General features: G+C 40.9%; 1 protein-coding gene across 20 annotated transcripts in view; it reads right to left on the reverse strand.

Annotated features, from left to right (window-relative positions):
- The window catches only part of ADGRG2 (adhesion G protein-coupled receptor G2), a 106074-nt gene that overhangs the window by 35116 nt on the left and 44765 nt on the right, over window positions 1-26193 (reverse strand). For 3 of the 20 annotated variants that reach the window (XM_037901305.2, XM_043537936.1, XM_043537933.1), the window contains 17 exons: window positions 23492-23539; window positions 23363-23389; window positions 23057-23095; window positions 17726-17767; window positions 16806-16850; window positions 16668-16700; window positions 14683-14724; window positions 13025-13096; window positions 12522-12542; window positions 11578-11634; window positions 8799-8869; window positions 6485-6558; window positions 4449-4488; window positions 4266-4300; window positions 2215-2312; window positions 1251-1317; window positions 256-773 (listed from right to left, as the gene is read on the reverse strand). In XM_037901305.2, the coding sequence (XP_037757233.1) occupies window positions 256-773; window positions 1251-1317; window positions 2215-2312; window positions 4266-4300; window positions 4449-4488; window positions 6485-6558; window positions 8799-8869; window positions 11578-11634; window positions 12522-12542; window positions 13025-13096; window positions 14683-14724; window positions 16668-16700; window positions 16806-16850; window positions 17726-17767; window positions 23057-23095; window positions 23363-23389; window positions 23492-23539 (1329 nt within the window). Of the gene's footprint in view, window positions 1-255; window positions 774-1250; window positions 1318-2214; window positions 2313-4265; window positions 4301-4448; window positions 4489-6484; window positions 6559-8798; window positions 8870-11577; window positions 11635-12521; window positions 12543-13024; window positions 13097-14682; window positions 14725-16359; window positions 16399-16667; window positions 16701-16805; window positions 16851-17725; window positions 17768-23056; window positions 23096-23362; window positions 23390-23491; window positions 23540-26193 lie in introns of all 20 variants that reach the window. The other 17 variants (XM_037901271.2, XM_037901385.2, XM_043537932.1 and 14 more) reach the window with 14 other exon arrangements.

Raw genomic sequence — 26193 nt, forward strand, 5'->3', positions numbered from 1 at the left:
TGTTATCAATGAGTCTACTCATTGATAACAATAGAGTAAGGCACTAGGCAACATGAGTAAGGGTGGTAGAACCTGTCCCAAAGAGAGTACTGTACTCTGTTAGGTTTGCTTAAGACTCTTAACAGCACAAGGCTCTTTCAGAACTACGTTACTTAAAGCAGTTTTGAAACTTTATTAAACAGGTAAGATCTCAGTTCTGTGAGGGGAAAAACTCCCTCAGACAAAAGATGCAATCTATCAGCTTGTCATATTTACCTGTTGTACCGTTGGCCCCGGTAGCTTGGCTATCAGTGGTCGAATGAATACCAGGAGGAGAGAGGACAGTAGGTTCAGTGGAAGGAGCAGGAGCCACATTTATAGGTTTGGTCGAAGAAATGGCAGAAGGAACTACAGTAGCAGGTTTGGTTGGAGACGTAGGAAGAGAAATTGTGGTAGATTTGCAGATAGATGTGGTGAAATGCATAGCAGGGAGAATTGAAATGGTACTTGTAGGAGAAGATGTAGCAGGAGGAATTGTAGTGGTGTGTGCAGGAGAAGGAGTAGCAGGGGGAATTGTGGTAGGTGTGGTGGAATGCGTAGCAATAAGTTTGGTCAAAAGGTGATTTGTAGTACTAGGTTTGGTTGGAAGATGAGGATTAAAAACAGTGGTATGTTTAGGGGGATGAATATCATGAGGATGAATGTCAAAAGAAATTTTACTGGAAGTAGCAGCAGGAGAAGCTGGAGGGCCAAGTTTGCTAAGGGCAGCACATACAACTCTGTCTTGTCCATCACTATAGAAAAATAAAAGACTGGTATGAAAGTTGTGGCAATCTTAGCATTGTTTATATATTAAAGAACACAATTTAATAAGGCTTCACTAAAGGAAACTTTTAAATGACATCATTACAATAGTGCATCAGATCAGATGCGTGTGGTACTCTGGCAACAAATGTTGTTAATTTGTCACACTTTGAGGATACAAATTCTGAATTCTATTTTGTTAAATGCTCACCAGTAATGTAGGTATTGTAATAGCAATACTACATTGGGTGCCTACTTTGTGGATGATATCTGGACTTTGGACCTTATAGCATGTGGGAAAACCCACATGAGAGAGCTAAAAGGAGAGGAAAATTCCAATGGGTTTTACTTATGGAGATTCCCTTCCCAATTGTTATGTTGTGGCTGGGATATTTGCTAATGCATCCCAGACTAAAAATCAGAATATTCCTTAAATAGGAAAGCAAGCCTTTGCTATTTATACTTACCATTGCAATATTTGTAACTCTTCAGCGGCTGATGGCCAAGATTGCAGAGCTGAACAGAAGCACTGTTCTATGGTGACAAAGACACAAAAAAGCATTACCCTGATTTGTCCAGTAGCACTCATAACCATTATATACAATTGTTGAAAATCATAATTTTGACCGTTTAAATTCCATAAAACATTGAGATAGTCTGTGTCAAGCTTTTTTTCACATTCATAATCATGTAATAAATCAATATAAATATTAGTACACCATCATAGAATCATAGAATATCAGGGTTGGAAGGGACCTCAGGAGGTCATCTAGTCCAACCCCCTGCTCAAAGCAGGACCAATCCCCAACTAAATCATCCCAGCCAGGGCTTTGTCAAGCCTGACCTTAAAACTTCTAAGGAAGGGGATTCCACCACCTCCCTAGGTAATGCATTCCAGTGTTTCACCACCCTCCTAGTGAAAAAGTTTTTCCTAATATCCAATCTAAACCTCCCCCACTGCAACTTGACACATCTTTGCGGTGTGGCACAAGCTGTTACAGACAGTGGAGATGGCTCTTTTGGCGTGTGCAAACAAATGGAGTGTAGAATGAACAACTTCATGACTTGTGATTTTAAAAAAAGATAGCATGACCCACTACCATAAAAATACTTGTACCTTATCAAGTAGTGTGGCAGCCTGTCCTTCATTAGTTTGTTGTATAAACTTAATCAGCAGTTTTTCTAACAGAAAATCTCCCCAATAAATACAAACACTAAATACATTTCCATATCTAAATATCCAAAATATGAAACATGGCAGAGAGATACTTCACATATACTGTACCTGCAACTAACTGTAATAAACTCTTTTATTTATTTTAAAAATATATTTTCTGTTAAAACATTTACAGGGCCATCTTTAAAATTATTATCCTTAGACTGAAGGGGGACACTGTAATAAAAATATATTAAATATTAAATACAACTTACCAATTTGGTGTATTTCTGCTCTGTCTTTTAAATGTGCTATTAAACTACTTATATTAACAGTCTTGGCCAGCTTTATTATAAACTTGCAGACTGATATACTGCAATGAGAAGAAAATGAATTGTAAACAAGAAACAGATTTAACTTTGGACGCTGTATACAGAAATACTGCCAATATCTGAATTCAAGTACCATTTTCCCAACCTATTTTCAATTCTGAGGAATATTATTATGCTAACAACCTACCCTTTTCAATTTAAAAATAGAGAGAAAGAAAGTATCACTTTGTACTGGTTTACTCTCTCCTTGTTCCACAGACACCAACTAAGTCTTAAGGCCAGATTCTCCATGGCACTCAGTTAAGACAGACAAGTAGATGAATGAAGACACAACATAGTGACTGAGTTTAAGTGACAAGCTGAAACTTCTGTTTAGCCAAAGGAATACTGATGAGATCAGTACCCCCAAATCTTACCACTCAAAATGAGGGGCCAGTGTAAGAGGTCATGGCTTTACATCATAACCCCAAACAAGAAATCAGTCAGCCTCTGCCTGACCTCTATGTCATTTGTGGGACCCAACCAGTTGCCCCCCTCATACAAATGAAGGTAGAGACTAGAAATTCTTTGGTCTGCACTAGATTTAAGAGACTTCCCTTCCAAAATCAGATACCCCCCAGGAGCATGCCAGTCAGCAACTACCCTACCTCACACGGAGCAACATTGGAAACAATTCAAATGTCCTTCCTACCAATCCAGGCCTCCCAGGAGATATGAAAAAGTCAAAATATTCTCAGGACATCAACCAGTTCTGCCTGGAGGGAAAACTCCTTCCAGATCCCACAGAGGAGCATTCTGGCTAGGCCCACAGTACAGTGTTTCCCAAACTTGGAACGCCGCTTGTTCAGGGAAAGCCCCTGGCGGGCCGGGCTGGTTTGTTTACCTGCCGCATCCGCAGGTTCGGCTGATTGCGGCTCCCACTGGCCGCGGTTCACCGCTGCAGGCCAATGGGGGCTGCTGGAAGCGGCGGCCGGTACGTCCCTCAGCCCGCACCGTTTCCTGCAGCCCCCATTAGCCTGCAGTGGCGAACCGCGGCCAGTGGGAGCCACGATCAGCCGAACCTGCGGACATGGCAGGTAAACAAACGCCTGACCCACCAGGGGCTTTCCCTGAACAAGTGGCAGCCCAAGTTTGGGAAATACTGCCACAGTACATAAGACAAAATTATGCCACCTTCAAGATATGGTTGCCAACCCTCCAGGATTGTTCTGGAGTCTCCAGAAATGAAAGATTAATCTTTAATTAAAGATTGTCATCTGATGAAACCTCCAGGAATACATCCAACCAAAGTTGGCAACCCTACTTCAAGACCAATAACTCACAGAGAGGGAGACTGGAAAGTCATTAAGTGCCAGCAAAGACGGTGCCCATGCCCAGGGAAGAGGCATTATAACCCAGGGCTGGGGATAGGTGTGGGTGACCAAAAACGATCAGCTAGCCCCCTACAAACTGGCAAATTGGGCATCAGGGGGGTGGGACAAATGTCCTGTTCTATCCTGAGTGCCACCCCTTTGCTCTTCCTCCCTGCTGGTCTGGGCATTTTATGTTGCATGAGCAAAGCTGCGGCAGGAGCGGGGCGGGGGTGGGGGGAGGAAGCTGTCAAAGAGCTAGTTACAGTTTCTTGATCCTCTGCCCTATTACACACCATGTTGAAAATTAGCCTATCCTGGCAGCTATCCTAACCTGCACTAACTGGTAATGGTCCCTAAAGATGTACTCTGGCCAATCTTCCTCCCTTCTCTGACACTTTGGGACAAATCCAAGGTGAGTTCAATGGGACTAGGATTTGATCCAGGGTCTCTCTGTCTGTCCCTGAGTCTGTATACATGGGGCCTCAATCCTGTTTCCATTTACTTCAATTGAGGCAGGATCAGCCCCACATCTGACTTCCTAGCTAGTTTGGCTCAGTTCTACGACATATCCATTTTTTGTACACAATACAGTGCAGGATCTTAGGGGGTAAAATTATTATTTAAAATTTTAACATGGCAGACCTTTGGTTTTCTGCAGCACACTCCATAACAGAAGACTGTAGGGAAAAATAAAATAAAACTTAATTATTCTTTCAGTAGAAAACATGTTTGATCATCAGATACTGAGAATGTCAGAAATAAATAGGAAGTTCACTTTTCCAAATGGCTATAATAACAAATAAGCACACAAATAAAAGTGCTTACCTCACTTCGTTCTTGCAATGTTTTGTTGAATTCTGAAATTCTTTAAAAGCAAAGGTTAACTATAAATGGTGGATTCTACTTATGTTTATAAAGAAGATATTAACAGAAGTTAAAATGGTAGGAACTAAAAGAATGTTAAGATATATAATATTTCTTGAAATGTTCTTTGAAATTTACTTGGCAATGATTTCCTAACATGCTAACTCAAAATCATATAATTAAAGTATAATTACTTTAATGGTGCAAATTTCTAATATTGTAGTAAACAGTATTTGTTAACAAAAGAATTGGTTGGCATTTTGGGTGAAGCCCTATAATTCCTGTTTGCTCCTTGACAATGTCAGAGGAATTTAAGTTTAATCCTCTGTCATCAAACCCACATAAACTTATTTTATTATCGTCAATTCACTTATTTTAAAGTAATTTAATATTGAGCAATAGACAATTTCTGACTCATGTTCTGCTAACGAGCAAGTATGTGGAACACAGTCAGAACTTGTAATTGAAGCAGGGCGTGGGAACAGAAGAGTCATGTAGGCTCCTTCTGTAAACAAGATCTGTCCTTCAACTATAGGATAAGCACCAACTTGCAAGGGAATTTTTCTGTATTCCAATCTCTAGCTTACCACTTCAACCTTGCTCAAACCCATGCTATTCCAACTTTGAATTTGATGCAGTGAAACAGGAAGAGCCAGCAGAGAGAGTCGAAGAGGGGGGGAATTTGAGTAGAGTAATGGCTAGGAAAATGATCTTATCAGCTTTGTTTTGCCCAACCAAGCGTTTTGGATGTTTGCAAAGAAAGCAAAGTACATATCTTCGGAATATTATGAAAGAAGAAGTGGCACCAGAGTCCAAAACAGAACAAGGTGAATGTGACAAATTCATATAGGCAATCATAAGCACAATAATATTTCATTTTCTAAGCAGAATGAGACCAAAACTGGATTTTCCTGATGAACACCCACATTTGAATTCACAGCTGATAACATATAAGTGATCAGATTTTTTCCCTTTAATCAGCCTGTCAGTACACATGGTGAATTTTACACAGCTTCAACACACTTTGTTATTTTCTTACTAAGGCCCTGATCCTGCAAAGGACTCCATGAAGATAGACCCCTGCATTTGCAGGATAAGAGTCTAAATAAGGATAGCAAATAATACTATTTGTAAAATATCAAAACACCAATACATAAAACTAAGAATAGTCTAAGCAATGTAAATTTTACTCATGCTGTGAGAAAATACTGGTTTCAGAGTAACAGCCGTGTTAGTCTGTATTCGCAAAATGAAAAGGAGGACTTGTGGCACCTTAGAGACTAACCAATTTATTTGAGCATGAGCTTTCGTGAGCTACAGCTCACTTCATCGGATGCATACTGTGGAAATTGCAGAAGACATTATATACACAGACACCATGAAACAATACCTCCTCCCACCCCACTCTCCTGCTGGTAATAGCTTATCTAAAGTGATCATCAAGTTGGGCCATTTCCAGCACAAATCCAGGTTTCTGCAGGAAATGGCCCACCTTGATTATCATACACATTGTGAAGACAGTAGTCACTTTGGATGGGCTATTACCAGCAAGAGAGTGAGTTTGTCTGTGGGGGGGCGGAGGGTGAGAAAACCTGGATTTGTGCTGGAAATGGCCCAACTTGATGATCACTTTAGATAAACTATTACCAGCAGGAGAGTGGGGTGGGAGGAGGTATTGTTTCATGGTGTCTGTGTATATAATGTCTTCTGCAATTTCCACAGTATGCATCCGATGAAGTGAGCTGTAGCTCACGAAAGCTCATGCTCAAATAAATTGGTTAGTCTCTAAGGTGCCACAAGTCCTCCTTTTCATTTTGAGAAAATACTGAAATTCCATATACATTCCTTAAACTATTATTCATTCTAGAATAAATACAGGAATAATGAGAAGTGAAAAACCTACTGATGACATAACAGTTCTCACTTAATCTTAAATACAACCAGTATTCAGCAGAATTGGAAGAGTCAACTTATGATGATAATTATAAGTTACTTACTTTGATTCTTGTAGATTAGGTGTGGTAAATGGAATTAATTTTGCAACTTTATGGCTGCTGGTTACATCATCAATCTGTTAGAAACACAGATTCAAATAATAATTAAAAATACAATTCTTATAGAATTTTTTTAAAATGTACATCTTACTCAACCCAACAGTCTGAAATTGCAAAGGTTAAAAGCACTCATCATGAGCATACTGTAAAACATGATTTAACAGAAATCTTAACAGCTGTGACCCAGGAACCACTGGATGCCAGTTGGCAGAGAGTACAGGAGGTATATAGGATTTTTGAGGGATCCCCTGGGCCAGATATATGCATGATAGTTCACTGAAGGGTGGCAGGTGAGGTGTCTACCGAAAACCAGTAACCCACGGGTATTCATAATCATTGTACCACAGGGGTAGCCATGTTAGTCTGTATCCACAAAGACAACAAGGAGTCTGGTGGCACCTTAAAGACTAACAGATTTATTTGGGCATAAGCTTTCGTGGGTAAAAAACCCACTTCTTCAGATGCATGGAGTGAAAATATTTAAGGAATATTTAAGAATATTTAAGGAATTATATAACTATACGGAAAACAATGTTCTTAAGGTCTTGGAGTTAAGGGAGGTCACCAGGTATGGGCAGCGGGTGAACCCGCCCTTTGGGGAGGCTAGCCCGCTGGCCCCATCCCTTCCACCTGAGGCCCTCTCTCCACCCGCCGAGTCCCTACTCTCCCCACAGCTGAGTCCCAAGCATCCCACAGCCCAAGCTGTGCTAACTGGCACACCCCAGCTGGCCCAACCCCTGCCAGCAGGCCCGAGACCTGAGCTACCCCAGGCCACCCTGGCTGGCCCAACCCCCACTGGCCGCCCCAGGCCATACTGGCGGGCCTGACTCCTGGACTGCCCAAGCCACCCCGGGCAGCCTGACCCTGGCCAGCCTGACCCAACCCCTGGGCCAGCCCAAGCCATGCCAACTATGCCAGCCCGAGCTGCTCCAGCTGGCCCGACCCCCACTTGTGAGCCTGACCCCTGAGCTGCCTCGGACCAAGGCGGTTGGCGTAACCACCACCGGCGTCCCTGATACCTGAGCTGCCCAGGGCCACCCTGGCTGGTCCAACCCCCGCTGGCTGCCCTGGGCCACAATAGTGGGCCCGACACCCACCAGCTGGCCTGAGCTGCCCCTGGCTGCCCTAGCCACTGGCTCAGCCTGAGCTCCAGGCCGCGGCTGGAGCTGAGCCTCCACTGGCTTCAGGGGGGAGCATGGGCAGGGCCACAGCCTGGACCCACTGTGGATGCCCACTGCCCCTCTCACCAGGAGGTGATATATCCCAGAAACTCTCCTTTCAGGCGGGAGGTAACAGACACCTATCGCTCTGTCTGGCCATTTTTCTGTTGTACACCTCCCAGTGTAGGTCTGTTTGCATACTGAGCCACAGGCAAAAGATGAGATTGTGAAATCTACAAGAGAGGAAATCTACAGGAATAAATAAACAACAGGGGATCCTATTTATGAATAAAGACGAATGATAGGACTGGTATATCTCAAAAAACCACACTGAGTCCTTCTCTGAGAAGACAAGCTGACAGCATGCTTGTTTTGTGTAAGGAGGGTCATCCAAGCCTGGCTCTAAACCACTGAAGGACTTTGGGTGATCAATACTTGGTTAGTCTAGAATGTGGGTTACTTTATTTTATATGTAAATATTTGTTTCCAACACTTCTACTTGCTATTACTTGAATCACTATGCTTTGTTAAATAAACTTATACTTGATTTCACTACAAACTTATCTTACTGCTCTGTACTAAATGTAGTGGTGATCTGAGGTGGAACTGGTAAGCTGGGGTGTACTGTTTCTTTGAAAGCAGTGGACTGAGGCTGGATACTTCAGGGAGACACTTGAGGGTTGAGGTGTAATATTTGCTAACCTGTAAATTAACAGCAGGGTCTGTGAAGCCTTACGGGGAGCACTTGTGCTGCCCATGGTCAGTGGAGAAAGGGAGCTGATACACAACAGGCACAGACAAGACTTCCTCATGCTAAAGGCAGGTCATGGCAAGGTGCACCACAGCCCTGGGTACCCCTGGGAAGCATCACATCAACAACTAATATTTCTAGGTTTACTGCACATAGCGGACATTTTTCTGAAAGGGACATCAGGCATCTATTACATAGATATGGTACCAAACGAACCATTAGAGATTGTGAAGCAAATTGTGATACAAGAGTTAACAATTTACAAAACATTTTAAAAATCATATTAGGATAAGATTAATTTAAATGGATAGACTGGAGAATGGATAAAAAAATTCTTAGGACTTACTATTTCAACACTTACAGAAGTATTATTGCTTTTTTCACTGTACTGAAATTTTACAGAGCCCATGTAGAAAACTAAATACAAAAAGACAAACAAAGTTAATAATAATTTTCATGGTTAACTGCTTGATTTAGAACCATTTTGAGAACTATACATTTCACTTGTTTTGTATTATGTGAGAAGATAAATAAGAGGATTGAATCTACCTTCTCTGTACCATTCATTATTCTGTATTCTTTTGCCATGCTTATTCATTTCCTACCTAAACTAAATATTCCCAATATCTTTAGTTTCTCTGGGTCTCTAATATTTTTTGCTGCCCATCTCTGAACTCCATTTCTCCTGTATCATTTTCAAGATAGAAAAACTAGACTGCACACACAGTGACCCAGACCTTGAGCTGCATAAGGACAGCTTTATACTGCTTCCACAATTTTAATCTGCTCTATATGTTTCAGGCTAGTTTAGGGGGAATCTTCTAGTGGCATACTGATGATGTAGTGACTCCTATATGAGTCCCCCCTTGTGACCAGTCGGGGTGTTGCTGAAGGGAATAGGGAAGTCTAGGCACTGGTCCAGTGTCAGTGTAAATTAGAGCAGCCTTTAGGCTACTCTAATTTAAAACCATCAGCCAATGGCTCCAAAGGCTGTTAGACCAGCCATGATTTACTGGGACTGCTCTAGACATAGGGAGTGTCATATAAGAGTCGCTACATCAGCTGTGCACCACTCAAGGCTCACCATATACAGCTTGCTATGTCATCTTTAGGGCAGCTCTGTACCAGCGGAACATGATGGTACTTTCCCTCTCAATGCATGACTAGATAATTTCCTTAACAAAACTTTTTGATTTTTGAAAATCCAAATATGTGCCAACAAATACTCCTTTATCCATTCTTTTGTTGACACGCTCAAAAGTACCATTTTCCTTTCCAGAAGCCATGCTTGTTTGTCCATATCATATCACTTTCATCTAAGTGTTCTATAAGTATTTTTCTAATCCATCTTTCAACCTCTGTTCCTGGTACTGAAGTAAGGCCTATTGGTCTGCAATTCCAAGTTGACCTTTAGATCCTTTTTCAAAAATGAGTACATTTGTTAACTTCACTTGGAGTAGCTAATTTTAATGAGAGATTTTATACTTTTAATAGATGCTCAGATATTTCATTCAGAGCTCTTGGATGTACACCAACTGGTCCTTGTTCTTTAATTTATCAGTTTTTCATAGCACCTTCCTTTTTTACTTCACAATCTTTGAAAAAACGTCACTAAAGGGAAAAAGATACCTTCCCAGCGGACTGTGTGGTCTTTGCAGAGAAGCTAAATTATTTCTTTGAATCAGTAATGATACAAAGACATCATTTAGTTTCTCTGAAAAGTCCTCACGCTCTTTAATTTCTATCTTTACTTTCCAATAGTCCAGTGGACCCATCAAGAGGTTTTCTGCTGCCAATATACCTAACAAATCTCTTATTTGTTTTTATGTCTTGGCTCTTCAAAATCCCTCTTAATTATGAGTCTGTCAATTTTAGTTTCCTTAGTTTTAATTTTCATATTGTATTGTATTGTGTAATACATCTAACTGTGAACTTATTACAGTGCTCCCTCAATACTTACATATGCTTTCTATTGTTTCCTTTTTATCCTTATTTTTAAATATAACACTATTTTACTGTCTGTTTAAAACAGAGGTGGGCAAACTTTTTGGCCTGATGGCCACATCTGGGTGGGGAAATTGCATGCAGGGCCATGAATGTAGGGCTGGGGCAGAGGGTAGGGGTGCAGGAGGGAGTGTGGGGTGTGGTAGGAGGTGCAGTGTGCAGGAAGGGGCTCAGGGCAAGGGGTTGGGGCAGAGAAGGGGTGCGGGGTGTACGAGGGGGCTCAGGGCAGGGGGTTGGGGTGCAGGGTGCAGGAGGAGTTCGGGGTGCGGGCTCCAGCCTGGTGCCGCTTACCTGGAGCAGCTCCAGAGTGGCAGTGGCACGCATCAGGGCCAGGGCAGGCTCCCTGCCTGCCTGCCCTGATCTCTGCCCCGGCCCTGTGCCACTCCAGGAAGCGGCTGGCACCACATCACTGTGGCCCCTGGGGGCGGGGGGGCAGAGGGCTCCGTGCACTGCTCTTGCCTGTGGGTACCTCCCCCGAAGCTCCCATTGGCCGTGGTTCCCCGTTCCCGGCCCATGGGAGCTTCGGGGGAGGTATCCACTGGCAAGAGCAGCGCGCGGAGCCCTCTACCCTGCCCTCCCCGCCCCCCACTAGGGGCCGCAGGGATGTGGTGCCGGCCGCTTCCCGGAGTGGCATGGGGCCCGTAGCACCATGGGGGTGGTAATCCCATCCGCCGGATCCAAAGCTCTGAGGGGCCGGATCCAGTCCATGGGCCGTGGTTTGCCCTCCCCTGGTTTAAAATAACATTAATGATATTATTATTATAATACAATTTTAAATGCATTCTTTGCATTTCCTAAGCTTGATAATGATAGGTACTAGTAGTATGTAAACTTTACATTTACATGTGGATGAGAGAAATTATAAATTTAATAATTTTCCTTCAGTATTAAACTTGTGAAATACAAACTCAGAAAATATTTTCTTAAATATTATTTTTAATATTGCACATGATTTTGTAAGAGAAAGTTACATACTTGTTTTTTCTAGGTTGGCAACCAGGATATAAGAATTTCAAACCTAGGATATTTTAGAGATTTTATAAATATATTGCATGTATGCCTCACTGCTCAGAAGAGATAAATATTTGGATATGATACACTTAAGGAAAAAACCCACTAACCTGAATCATTACAGATGGCTGATAAATTATGTAAGTTGTTATCAGATAGTTTTGTTTCTGCAAAAAAAATTAATACAGTTGAATTCAAATGTAATCTTGTTCAACATATGTATTTATATATTATGTTTTTAAATGATGAATGTCTGTATAAACTTAAATGTCTTGAGGTTTGCAAAATATTTTACATTTTATCTGTGCTTTATTGGTGTTTGTAAGGCACCTACCACCAGGGTATTTAAGTCCCAGTATTCAGATATAATGTATATCTACCTAAATTGTTCTGTAACTCTTCCCCCAGCATAACTACATAGTATATCTACACACATACACATAAACATACTCTCACTATATATAATAAAAACATATTTTTGTGATCACCGTTTAAGAGAAGAAAACAAAGCAGCAATTATATTTTCCACAAACTAGTATCTGAGACAATGTGCCACTGATTCCCTATACTTAGAATGGGAAGTTAATTTAGTATCATATTAGATAGACAGACAGACAGACAGACATCATCCAAAGTCGGGTAAAGCAGCTACTTCTCTAAACAATGAAATAAGACATTCATTTCTGTAATCCATATTACAACTTTCCAGGTGCAAAGAGTGAAGAAAAGGCCCATTTATCTGGACACTTTTGTTGTTGAATATTAAATTAAACAAACATGCATAGTTAAGCTAATAAGGTTAATATACTATGCACCACAATGTAATATAAATCAGCATATCATGAACAGGCTCTTAACATACTACTATGCTCAATCACTTTAAAAACTATCATGTGTTTTTGATGGTCTTACTCTGGCTATTTATTTCATGAACACATGAGATTCAAAAACTATTCTTTTTGGTCTATCCCATTATTTTATCCTATTGTGATATGAATTTTTTTTCTTTCACATGGTACAATATGTTTGCATATACAGTAAGTCACATACTTACCATTTTTACAACTACTTATACCTACAAAGAAATCAAACAATAATCAGCTCAGCCAATGACACTGCAAGCTTCCACACCCTACTTAGCCAACCCTCCTCAATCCTTTTGTGTAGGCACCATTCCTTGGGGTGAGACCGTAGTTCAGTCTTCTTTCCCAATCAATTCCTGATTTCTCTGCTGAAGTTATCATCACATGCCAAATGGGAAGCCTGGATTATGTTTTTTGTGCTACATAATAAACAGGGCTAATCTATGTAATGCACTTTTTTTTTTTTTACTTTAGTAGATGGACAGCCATCAGAAGACCGTGACTTTAGATTGTTGGATGATACAGTTTTAAACCTATTTTACAAAAGTAAAAGGTTCTACGCCTGGCCTGTGGGGCACTTTTTAAACATTGTGTGAAGCTTTAATTATTTTATAAACTCACTTCATTATACAGTATTACAAAAATACTAATACACTCAGCTCACTTTTTAAATTAAAATAAGTTTGCCACTTACCATTCGTATTGGCAGTAGTTGGTAGAGTAACACTGTCAGTTACATTGAAGGTTATATTTGCAGATAATTTCGCTAAAAGAAATAAAGGTAACTGAATTTATTAAAATAGTTAACACTGTATTAAAAGCAATACATTAGAAAGACTCAGTTTAGATAATTTAGATAGTAGCACAAAGCTGACAAGAATGGACTTGTCTCTTTCTCTGTGTTGATACAGTGCCTTAGTGTTCTCAACCAGGGGTACGCATACCCCTGGGGTACATCAGCTCATCTAGATATTTGCTTAGTTTTACAACAGGCTACGTAAAAAGCACAAGTGAAGTCAGTACAAACTTAATTTCATATAGACAAAATGAGAAAGTAAGCAGTTTTTCAGTAATAGTGTGCTTGTGACACTATTGTATTTTTATGTGTATGATTGTGTACGCAATTAGTTTTTAAGTGAGGTGAAACTTGGTGATACACAAGACACATCAGACTCCTGCAGGGATAGAGTAGTCTGAAAAGGTTGTGCCTTAGCACAATGAGGCCCTGATCTTGTTTAGAGTCTGCCTGTGCTACCATAATGAAAATAATAAATCGTAAGGATGCAATAAATGCCATAGAGCAAGTTTAGGGGCTATCTACATGCTTTTGTGCCTCAACCCTGCAAAACCTGCTGGCCATCATCATTGTGATTTTCTTTTATTCTGTGTTCACACTGCGATTCAAATTGTGTCTGCTGAATAGTTTAAAGCCAGTGCCTAGCCCACTCAGGATAACCCAATCTGTTAGATTCATACATAGGTTAGAAGATACTAATTTCCAAACTTGTTTTGAACTCAGTTTTGATATCCTCAACCAATTTAAAAACAATTTGTTTTTTTTCAAGAAACATGGCTCCTGGCCCAGCATATCGTAAACCCTTGCCCCTCCACACTCTGATGCCCCAACCACCAGAAATACTGTTTGCGTGCTGCCACTGCAGGTCTGAGCTGCACTCCATACTAGAGATGCATAACTCATCATAGGGATACTACCCCTTTCACACGTAGGTACAGCAGAACCACACGGGTTCTACGGCCACACAGCCCTCTCTTGTTCTGAAAGATTGTTCCATACTTCCTGTTCTACTCTGTGAGATAAATGGATTTGTGCTTTACTGAATCATGGCCTCAATTCATGCTCCCATTACCTTATCCTAAAGGCTTCACTGGATAACAGCAACCAATCAAAACAAACTGTGTGATCTTGACAGATATAATAAACTGAGTCAAGCTGGGCCTTGTCAATAGCTGGATTGGAGGCTTTCAGGTATTTAGGAGCCTGTGGATTATCTGTGCAGCAGATAGTAGCTGCTAAAACGACAGTACATTAATGGAAACATTTTAATCAGACAGAAGTTAGGAAATTCAAAGATAGGGTTCAATAGCAATGTTACATTTATCCCTTTCAGTTACTGCATGTTTTATGATAGGGCCTGTAGGTTTAAAATCTCAACTTTCACGTATATGCAATGAAATCATATGAACACGATATAAAACAAGACTGATTGCTCATATGAAATACCATAATAAAAAAAGTCATATTCAGAATACTTGATCATAGACTCCCAAAGCTCAGAAATCATCCTTTTCTGCCACTCAAAATAGAGTTTAACAAGGATATAACAGCCTTACCTGCTGTTGTGGAGAAGTTAAATTCAGGGATATTAGTAGTTTCTGCAGAAAAAATAAATAAATACAAGAATTTCTAATAAAAAGCCTGTGAAATACTGGTCATATAAATGAGCTGCAAGTCACTTTCCGATTTCTAGTTCAGACTCTCCTCTTGTTTGCACTTGCATGAATCAGTAATAATTTCTTTTAAAAGATGAGTGAGTTACTTCAGAATAAAACTTTTGCAAGTGAAAGAAGAATTAGGCCTCTGTCTCTAAATTCAGAGATCAGGAGAGCGAGTTAATTATGTCCTTCTTGTTTAGAATATGATTGACCCAGTTTAAACCATGAAACATACTCCCATATTCCACCATAGTGGACACCTTATAAATGTGTGTAATGAAGGAGGTGGATATTTAAAATTGTTTCAAAAATATTTTGAGTAGTTTTAGCAATTATGACACAGAGCCAGAAAGAGTTAAGTAACTTGCTGGCTAAATGACCCAAATTCAGCATTTAAAGACATATTAGAGAAGTAGATAAATGGTAATTAGGGCAATTCCTTATAAATAACTAACATAGCCATGTTAAATAGACTAGAGCTTTGAAACGCAAACCTGTATTGTTAGAGAATTAGAGGTAGTACTAATTGTATGTGTTTACTTATATCTTGTTAGATGTTAACCATGTAAATAGATGGTTCCTGTCTGTTTCTATATCTATTGATGCAGAGATAAATGGGAATATTAACATTTAGATGGAACTTGGGTGTACAATTTCATTGTCTATACTTCTCTTTGAAGCTTGTAGCAAACTGTCTATGAACCTCTTTATGCATAATTACCTTATGCTAATGAATGCGACTAGTTACCTGTGTATACATAAGAAATAGGTAATTCTTCTTCAAAGCAACTATTCTTTACCCAAGGGCATGCTGTCTGGAAAATGTGTAAAGGGCTTTTGGGAGCTGATCCTTTCATCTCAGATTTGCTTAAACTTTGTCAGGGGAAGTTTAAGTCGCAAGACTGTGGTCTCCAGTGCATTCTGGATCACCCTGATATTCAAACTGGATATTGGACTATAACCTGATAAACTGATTCTGGAAAGGAGTCTTTGCAACTCTGAAGTTCACAATCTCTACTATGAAACTGACCTAAGGACTCTATGCATTTCTGTATGTATAATGATCTTTTAACCAATACCCTCTCTCTTTTCTTTTAATAAATCTTAGTTTAGTTAATAAGAATTGGTTGTAAGTATGTATTTGGGTACGATCTGAGATATTCATTAACTTGATGGGTAATGTGTCTGATCCTTTGGAATTGGTAGAACTTTTTCATATGATGAACAAGACTTTCAGTAATCCTCATCATCTGCGACTTGGCAGTCTGGGTGGAAGCCCAAGGCTGGGTTACTTTAAGGGAACTGTGTTTTTGGCTTCTGGGTAACAAGTTAGATATTGTAGTAAGATATTGTTGCTGGCTTGGTAAATCTAAGTATCAGAATAACCACCAGTTTTGGGGATTGTCTGCCTCATTCTTTGCAGTATGCCCTAATTGAGTAATCTCAGCATGGCTCCACTGGGACCTTGGTCACAGCAATCTTACTGAATTCACTGTTCAACACAGAACCAGCATTCCTACATAGTTTCTAAAATACAAAAAATGGAGAAAAATACTATGTAAAGATAAGCATTACTTGTCTGGTTTGGCTCCGGCCATACACTTAAAGTTCTATCTAAAAAGGAAAGGAGTTTCTTTTGATTAACAGTATCATATGAATTTTATATTTTAAAAACTCTATCAATGCAAACTTAATGAAGGGGGGTGGCTAACCAGCCAATATGATAAACATTTTTAAGGTTGTGAAAATAATGATCATGGGCCAAATTTAACACTAGTTTAAACAAGTACAACCTTACTGAATATAAGAGAGTTTTCTCTCTTACACCAGATCTGAATTTGGTTCTCATTCTAAACTTTGTATTTGTGTAAAATAATTCTCACCTTCGTCACTTGTTCTTTCTAGTGAAGTTGTATCTGAGTAATAGAACAAAAATAGAAAAAAAGTTAAAATGTTCACAATAAAAAGGTAAGACATAAGCTAAATACATCAAAATATGAGAAATGTTAAGAAAATCTTGCCTGAAGCATTAATGGGGTAGGTGATAAAAGTAACGATTGAGGATTCTGCAGCAAAATAAATAAAAATAGAGAAGCATAACATTAGTGCTTAAATTTTTGTTTGTAAGAAAATGTGGGCAGATTTTTAAGCTTACTATGCCCACAACTGGGGACAGAATTTCAAAAAGTTAAGACTCCAGTTTAGGCACCTGAAGGAAGTGGCCAGATTTTCAAAAATACCTAGAACCCACTGAGAACAAGAGGTGCTGAATACTTTTGAACATCTGAATGAGTGCTTGAATGGGGACTGCTGGTAACTGAGCTTTTTTTGAAAATTTTGCCCTTGGATATTTGCCCCATGTATAGCAGATTAGTCTGGTACAGCCTGCCCAGTAGCTATGAACTTCCCCACCATTCTTCTACTGAAGCTGTGACAGCCCTACCAATCTAGTCCTGTGACTCTCTTGCAAAGATTACCAATTGTTCTGAATTGTGGTAAATTATGTGTAACATGGTCATATCATTGTCCATTGTTCCTAGCCATTTTTGCTAAAAATTGAAAAAGGATGCATATAATTGCTTCAGCTATATACATAAAATAGAAGAAAATGTATCCATAGAAGCAGGAACAGAGAAAGCCAATGTTGAGGTGAAAATTTTTATCAAACACAAGTTGGGAAATTCAGATAAAATTAACATTAAATCCATTTATTTCAGTTACTGAATGTTTTATGAAAGGATCCTGTAGGTTTACAATCTCAGTTCTCATGTATATACACAATGAAATCATATGAACTTGGCCCACAGTAAGACTGATTGCTAATGTGAAATACAATATTAAAAAAATAATATTGAAAATATTAGAACATAGACTCCCACAGCTCATAAACCACACTTTTATGCCACTCAAAATACAATTTAACAACAATATACAGCCTTACCTACTGTTGTGGAGAAGTTAAATTCAGGGATATTAGTAGTTCCTGTAGAAAAAAATAAATAAATTAAATATAAGAATTTCTGATAACAAGCCAATATAATACTGATCACTTAAATGAGCTGCCAGGTCTCGTTCCCATGTTTATTTCAGACTCTCCTCCTGTTTGCCCTAGCATTAATCCATAATAACTTCTTATAAAAGATGATTGAGTTACTTCAGAATAAAACTTTTGCAAGTGAAAGGAGAATTAGCTCATTTGTCTCTAAGCCCTGGTCTACACTAGGACTTTAGGTCGAATTTAGCAGCGTTAAATCGATGTAAACTTGCACCCGTCCACACAATGAAGCCCTTTATTTCGACTTAAAGGGCTCTTAAAATCGATTTCCTTACTCCACCCCTGACAAGTGGATTAGCGCTTAAATTGGCCTTGCCAGGTCGAATTTGGGGTACTGTGGACACAATTTGACGGTATTGGCCTCCGGGAGCTATCCCAGGGTGCTCCATTGTGACCGCTCTGGACAGCACTCTCAACTCAGATACACTGGCCAGGTAGACAGGAAAAGAACCGCGAACTTTTGAATCTCATTTCCTGTTTGGCCAGCGTGGCAAGCTGCAGGTGACCATGCAGAGCTCATCAGCAGAGGTGACCGTGATGGAGTCCCAGAATCGCAAAAGAGCTCCAGAATGGACTGAACGGGAGGTACGGGATCTGATCGCTGTATGGGGAGAGGAATCCGTGCTATCAGAACTACGTTCCAGTTTTCGAAATGCCAAAATCTTTGTCAAAATCTCCCAGGGCATGAAGGACAGAGGCCAAAACAGGGACCCGAAGCAGTGCCGCGTGAAACTTAAGGAGCTGAGGCAAGCCTACCAGAAAACCAGAGAGGCGAACGGCCACTCCGGGTCAGAGCCCCAAACATGCCGCTTCTATGATGAGCAGCATGCCATTTTAGGGGGTTCAGCCACCACTACCCCAGCCGTGTTGTTTGACTCCTTCAATGGAGATGGAGGCAACATGGAAGCAGGTTTTGGGGATGAAGAAGATGATGATGATGATGAGGTTGTAGATAGCTCACAGCAAGCAAACGGAGAAACCGGTTTTCCCGACAGCCAGGAACTGTTTCGCACCCTGGACCTGGAGCCAGTACCCCCGAACCCATCCAAGGCTGCCTCCTGGACCCGGCAGGCAGAGAAGGGACCTCCAGCGAGTGTACCTTTTAAAATACTATACATGGTTTAAAAGCAAGCATGTGAAAGGATTAATTTGCCCTGGCATTCGCGACTCTCCTAGATGTACTCCCAAAGCCTTTGCAAAAGGTTTCTGGGGAGGGCAGCCTTATTGCCTCCTCCATGGTAGGACACTTTACCACTCCAGGCCAGTAACACATACTCGGGAATCACTGTACAACAAAGCATTGCAGTGTATGTTTGCTGGCGTTCAAACAACATCCGTTCTTTATCTCTCTGTGTTATCCTCAGGAGAGTGAGATATCATTCATGGTCATCTGGTTGAAATAAGGTGCTTTTCTTCAGGGGACACTCAGAGGAGCCCGTTCCTGCTGGGCTGTTTGCCTATGGCTGAACAGAAATGTTCCCCGCTGTTAGCCATGGGGAGGAGGGAGGGTTGAGGGGGTAGCCACGCAGTGGGGGGAGGCAAAATGCGACCTTGTAACAAAAGCACATGTGCTATGTATGTAATGTTAACAGCAAGGTTTACCCTGAAAGAGTTAGCCACTGTTTTATAAAATGTGTCTTTTTAAATACCGTAGTTCCTTTTTTTTTCCTCCACCAGCTGCATGTGTTTCAATGATCACAGGATCTTCTCCTTCCCAGAGGCTAGTGAAGATTAGAAAGAAAAAAAAATGCACTCGTGATGAAAAGTTCTCTGAGCTCATGCTGTCCTCCCACACTGACAGAGTACAGACGAATGCGTGGAGGCTGACAATGTCAGAGTGCAGGAAAGCACAAAATGACCGGGAGGAGAGGTGGCAGGCTGAAGAGAGTAAGTGGCGGGCTGAAGACAGGGCTGAAGCTGAAATGTGGCGGCAGCATGATGAGAGGAGGCAGGATTCAATGCTGAGGCTGCTGGAGGATCAAACGAGTATGCTCCAGTGTATGGTTGAGCTGCAGCAAAGGCAGCTGGAGCACAGACTGCCACTACAGCCCCTGTGTAACCAACTGCCCTCCTCCCCAAGTTCCGTAGCCCCCTCACCCAGACGCCCAAGAACGCGGTGGGGGGGCCTCCGGCCAACCAGCCACTCCACCACAGAGGATTGCCCAAAAAACAGAAGGCTGGCATTCAATAAATTTTAAAGTTGTAAACTTTTAAAGTGCTGTGTGGCATTTTCCTTCCCTCCTCCACCACCCCTCTTGGGCTACCTTGGTAGTTATCCCCCTGTTTGTCTGATGAATGAATAAAGAATGCATGAATGTGAAGCAACAATGACTTTATTGCCTCTGCAAATGGTGATCGAAGGGAGGAGGGGAGGGTGGTTAGCTTACAGGGAAGTAGAGTGAACCAAGGGGCGGGGAGTTTCATCAAGGAGAAACAAACAGAACTTTCAGACCGTAGCCTGGCCAGTCATGAAACTGGTTTTCAAAGCTTCTCTGATGCGTACCGTGCCCTCCTGTGCTCTTCTAACCGCCCTGGTGTCTGGCTGCGCGTAACCAGCAGCCAGGCGATTTGCCTCAACCTCCCACCCCGCCATAAACATCTCCCCCTTACTCTCACAGATATTGTGGAGTGCACAGCAAGCAGTAATAACAGTGGAATATTGGTTTCGCTGAGGTCTAACCGAGTCAGTAAACTGCGCCAGCGCACCTTTAAACGTCCAAATGCACATTCTACCACCATTCTGCACTTGCTCAGCCTGTAGTTGAACAGCTCCTGACTACTGTCCAGGCTGCCTGTGTACGGCTTCATGAGCCATGGCATTAAGGGGTAGGCTGGGTCCCCAAGGATAACTATAGGCATTTCAACATCCCCAACAGTTATTTTCTGGTCTGGGAATAAAGTCCCTTCCTGCAGCTTTTGAAACAGATCAGAGTTCCTGAAGATGCGAGCGTCATGTACCTTTCCCAGCCATCCCATGTTGATGTTGGTGAAACATCCCTTGTGATCCACCAGAGCTTGCAGCACTATTGAAAAGTACCCCTTGCGGTTTATGTACTCGCCGGCTTGGTGCTCCGGTGCCAAGATAGGGATATGGGTTCCGTCTATGGCCCCACCACAGTTAGGGAATCCCATTGCAGCAAAGCCATCCACTATGACCTGCACATTTCCCAGGGTCACTACCCTTGATATCAGCAGATCTTTGATTGCGTGGGCTACTTGCATCACAGCAGCCCCCACAGTAGATTTGCCCACTCCAAATTGATTCCCAACTGACCGGTAGCTGTCTGGCGTTGCAAGCTTCCACAGGGCTATCGCCACTCGCTTCTCAACTGTGTGGGCTGCTCTCATCTTAGTATTCATGCGCTTCAGGGCAGGGGAAAGCAAGTCACAAAGTTCCATGAAAGTGCCCTTATGCATGTGAAAGTTTTGCAGCCACTGGGAATCGTCCCAGACCTGCAACACTATGCGGTCCCACCAGTCTGTGCTTGTTTCCCGAGCCCAGAATCGGCGTTCCACAGCATCAACCTGCCCCATTAGCACCATGATGCATGCATTGGCAGGACCCATGCTTTCAGAGAAATCTGTGTCCATGTCCTGATCACTCACATGACCGTGCTGATGTCGCCTCCTCGCCCAGTATCGCTCTGCCAGGTTCTGGTGCTGCATATACTGCTGGATAATGCGTGTGGTGTTTAATGTGCTCCTAATTGCCAAAGTGAGCTGAGCGGCTTCCATGCTTGCCTTGGTATGGCGTCCGCACAGAAAAAAGGCGCGGAACGATTGTCTGCCGTTGCTCTGACAGAGGGAGGGGCAACTGACGACACGGCTTACAGGGTTGGCTTCAGGGAGCTAAAATCAACAAAGGGGGTGGCTTTACATCAAGGAGTATTTCAGGCAGGACTTCATGGAGGGTTCCAATAAGAAATGGTGCACCTAAGTTATTGTTCTTATTGGAACAAGGAGGTTAGTCTGGCCTCTGATTGATACATGGCTAGATTTACCTCGCTGCACCTTCTCTGTGAGTGACTGCAGTGTGACCTAGAGGAATTAGTCCCCTAGACCGGGGGGGGGTGGAAGCAAATGAGTACAAAACAAATCTGGTCTATTTCTTGTTTTGATCCACTCCAGGTATCTTTTACATCTTTGGCTGGCAGCAGACGGTGCAGAAGGACTGCAAGCCATCCACATCTCATGGCTGCTCAGCAGAAGACGGTGCAGTAGGACTGCTAGCCATCCTCATCTCTTGCCTGCCTGGCAGAAGATGGCACAGTACGACTGCTAGCAATCCGTATCGCCTGCCTGCTCACCATAAGATGGTTCAGTAGGACTGACTGCAGGACTAAAGAGAATGACCTGGTCAAGTCACTCCAAATTTAGTCCCTGCGCCCATGTCTGCCTCGGACATGACGATGACAGCTACCAGTCGTATTGTATCGTCTGCTGCCACAAGGCAATGGGTTGCTGCTACTGTGTAGCAATGCAGTACTGCGTCTGCCAGCACCCAGGAGACATACGGTGACAGTGAGCTGAGCGGGCTCCATCCTTGCCATGGTATGGCGTCTGCACAGGTAACTCAGGAAAAAAGGTGCAAAACGATTGTCTGCCCTTGCTTTCACGGAGGGAGGGAAGGAACGGGGGCCTGACAATATGTACCCAGAACCACCCGCGACAATGTTTTAGCCCCATCAGGCATTGGGATCTCAACCCAGAATTCCAATGGGCAGCAGAGACTGTGGGAACTGTGGGATAGCTACCCACAGTGCAACGCTCCGGAAGTCGACTCTAGCCTCGGTACTGTGGAAGCACTCCGCCAAGTTAATGCACTTAATGCACTTAGAGCATTTTCTGTGGGGACACACACACTCGAATATATAAAACCGATTTCTAAAAAACCGACTTCTATAAATTCGACCTAATTTCGTAGTGTAGACATACCCTAAGTTCAGAGATCAGGGGAGTGGGTAAATGATGCCCCTCTTGTCTGGAACATTACTGACACAATTTAAACCATGAAATGTGTGCCCATATACCACAGTAATAGACAAAATACAAATGTGAATAATGAATGTGTTGGATATTTAATAATAATTGAAAAATATTTTAAGTAGTTTTAGCAAATGCACTAAATTCACTTTTCAAACAGAACCAATAGCCCTAAATATTTTCTAACATACAAATTAATAATAAAAAAAACCCTCCATAAAAATAAGCATGTACCTGTATGGTTTGGCTTTGGCAATACATTTAAAGTTCTGTCTGAAAGGGAAAGGAGTATATTTTGGATAACTGTAAAATATTAATTTAACAGTTTTTTAAAAAACTCAACCAGTGCAACCTTACCTGTGGGGTGGCTAAACACCCAGTATAATGAACCTTTTTTCAAAGTTCAAAGCTGGCCAAATTTAGCCCTGGTTTATACAAGCTCAAACCTATTGAACACAATGGAGTTTTGTCTGCTTATACCACGTCCGAATTTGGCCTTAATTCTATAGTTTTTATTTGTGTAATACATATCATTCTCACCTGCAGTGCTTGTATCTGAACTTGTAGCTGAAAAATACAACAAAAATATACAAAAATTATAAAAATGACAAAATAAAAAGTAAAACTTAAGCTAAATAGATCTAGATATGAGAAATATAAATTTCTTGCCTGAAGCATTGATGGGGTAGGTGATAAAAGTAACAATAGAGGATTCTGCTGGAAAAAAGAGAAAAGAAAATAGACAAACATAAAGTTAGTGCTTTATTAAATTATTTTCTTCTAAGATTGTCAGGGCCAGAGTTTCAAACTCTCAAGACCAGTAAATGGGGACAGAATTTCCAAAAGCTAAACCTCCAATTTAAGCACCTAAAAAAAGTGGCCAGATTTTCAAAAATACTGAGTATACATTGAGAACAATGGGTGTTGAATACTTTTGAAAATCTGAATGAATTACTGAATGGGAGATGCTGGTAATTGAGTTCTTTTGAAAATTTTGCGCTTGGTGTTTTTAGTACTCATGAAAGACAAAGATTAGTCTGGTACTGACTGGCCAGTAGCAATGAACTTCCTCACCTTTCTTCCATTTCAACTCAACCTTGAGCTGTGATAGCCCTGCCAGTCTAGTCCTGTGACTTTGTTGAGCAAAAATCACCAATTTTATTGAAATATAGAAAACTGTATGTAATATGAAATATCTATTTTGCCTCAAATTAGCTGGTCTTGCTAAAAATGAAAAGGAAGTAAATAAATGTTTTAGCTACATACATGAAACAAAAGAAAACTATATTAATACAAGCAGGAACAAAGAAATGCAGGGAAAAATCAGGAATGTATGCAGCAACTTATTCTTCAATGTACACAGTTAAAATGTCTTTTCCCACATTGCAATACAAGAGTAAATAGTGTTCAAAGGGCAGTGTAGCTCAGAGGACAATGTAGCTCAGGTACAACTTGTGATATCTCAATGATTACTTTGAAGGGCTCTACACAACTGCTTGTCAGTGTGCCAGTAGACACCAGTAATATGATTTTTTCTGAATGGCTTCCTAACAAGGTGATTTGTCATCACAGAAACAAACCTGGTTCCCATCTATTAAACTGTAATACCACTTAGTAGGAAGACCCATGAAACTGCTACAAGATCTATTACAGAATTATTAACAAATTCAACCTCAAAGCCTGGTGAGGGTATACCACAGAGTGGAGAGCATGCTTGAAATTTGCAAGTCAGGTTCTATGGCATGTGTACATTAATACACATTGTATTTGACTGCGATTTTTCTTTTAATTTAAAAAGGAAAAAAAAACTCTACAGTTCTTTCCTGTCTGTTAGTAAGTCATGATTCTTCTACTTGAATTATGGCCAAAAAAATTCTCACTCTATTACTCATGGCTTTTAACTATGAGTTACAGGTGTGAGTCAGGTTCTTTGGCATTGTAACCTGAAATGCAAGGAAGAAAAGGAAATGCCCCTCAATGCTAACAATAAAATGCACATACTCTGTAATACAGCCTTTATAAGAGTCATCTCAACACAGTCACAAAGAAAAGTTGTTTTGCTCTATATTTGTCCCTGGTTAACTCTCGGTGGGTAGGAATTCTCAGACTTTTTATTCTCTTAATAGAGAGATTCTTGGCCACTGTTTAGTCTATTTCCCATCCTAGGCATTCTTGGCTTGAATCTCCCTTTACACATGTAAAACTACAGTGAAAACATAGAGTTAAAATAGACATAAGTGAGAGGAAAATCAGGCCCTACATCATCTACATTTAAGGATTATGAAAGAAAGGAAAAACATATTTTCTAAGACAAATGCAAAAAAAAATTATGCAAAAATGAGCATAAGCCTGTTTGGTTTGACTCAGGCAACTCACTTAACGTTCTGGAAGGGAAGTTTTGTTTTGTTTTAATAGACTATTAATTTAATATTACAACAAATGCACTCTTCCAGGCATCTTTGGTACCTTATTTCAAGTGCAGATACTTCATGTTAGGTAAAAAAAAATTGTATGGATAATGACAGTAATTTCATTGTATGTCATTTCTATAAAATATAATTTTGTACACTAAATGGGAATTGTTCTTCAATTTGCTGGAAAGGGCAGAATATATCCTTACACATTAAATTGTTGTTACAAAATGGGTCAAATATTCTTTTTAGATGTTATTTTCTGCTAATTTCTGAGGAAGATAATCTGACCTCTTTCAGAATAGCAGCCGTGTTAGTCTGTATCCGCAAAAAGAACAGGAGTACTTGTGGCACCTTAGAGACTAACAAATTTATTTGAGCATAAGCTTTCATGAGCTACAGCTACATCCAATGAAGTGAGCAATCTGACATCTGTACCTAATGCCACACTTCCACCTTTGCTTCTCTCCTCAAACAAAGTTTCTTCTAATGTCATCTGGCAATGGAGCACAAACCAAAAATGCAATAATTCCATAACTCGGGATGGCATATATTTTGTTCCCATTTTACCTAAAGTATTATTTACAGTATAGAGCCACCTCCATAAAAACAGACTTTGTTTCTTCAGCTTCTAATATGACTCCTCTAACCAGTGTCAAAAATTTCTAGCATTTATTATCCTCTGGTAAAGTAAAAAAAAAAAAAAAAAAAAGAGGCCCAACCCACATTACAAAATATTAGAGAGACAAGGTGGGTGAGGCAATATCTTTGACTGGACCACCTTCTGCTAGTGAGAGAGACAAACTTTTGAATTACACAAAGCTCTTCTTCAGGTCTCAAAAAATGACAGACATCTGTAAATGATCGAGTGATGTCAAACTAATAGCTTCAGTATATGCAAAAGGCATCTCTGACTGTCAGCCAGCTAGGGTTAGGTACTATTAATAATAAGTGTGACTA

The sequence above is a fragment of the Chelonia mydas genome, chromosome 1, assembly GCF_015237465.2.
Source record: "Chelonia mydas isolate rCheMyd1 chromosome 1, rCheMyd1.pri.v2, whole genome shotgun sequence".
Classification (NCBI taxonomy): domain Eukaryota; kingdom Metazoa; phylum Chordata; order Testudines; family Cheloniidae; genus Chelonia; species Chelonia mydas.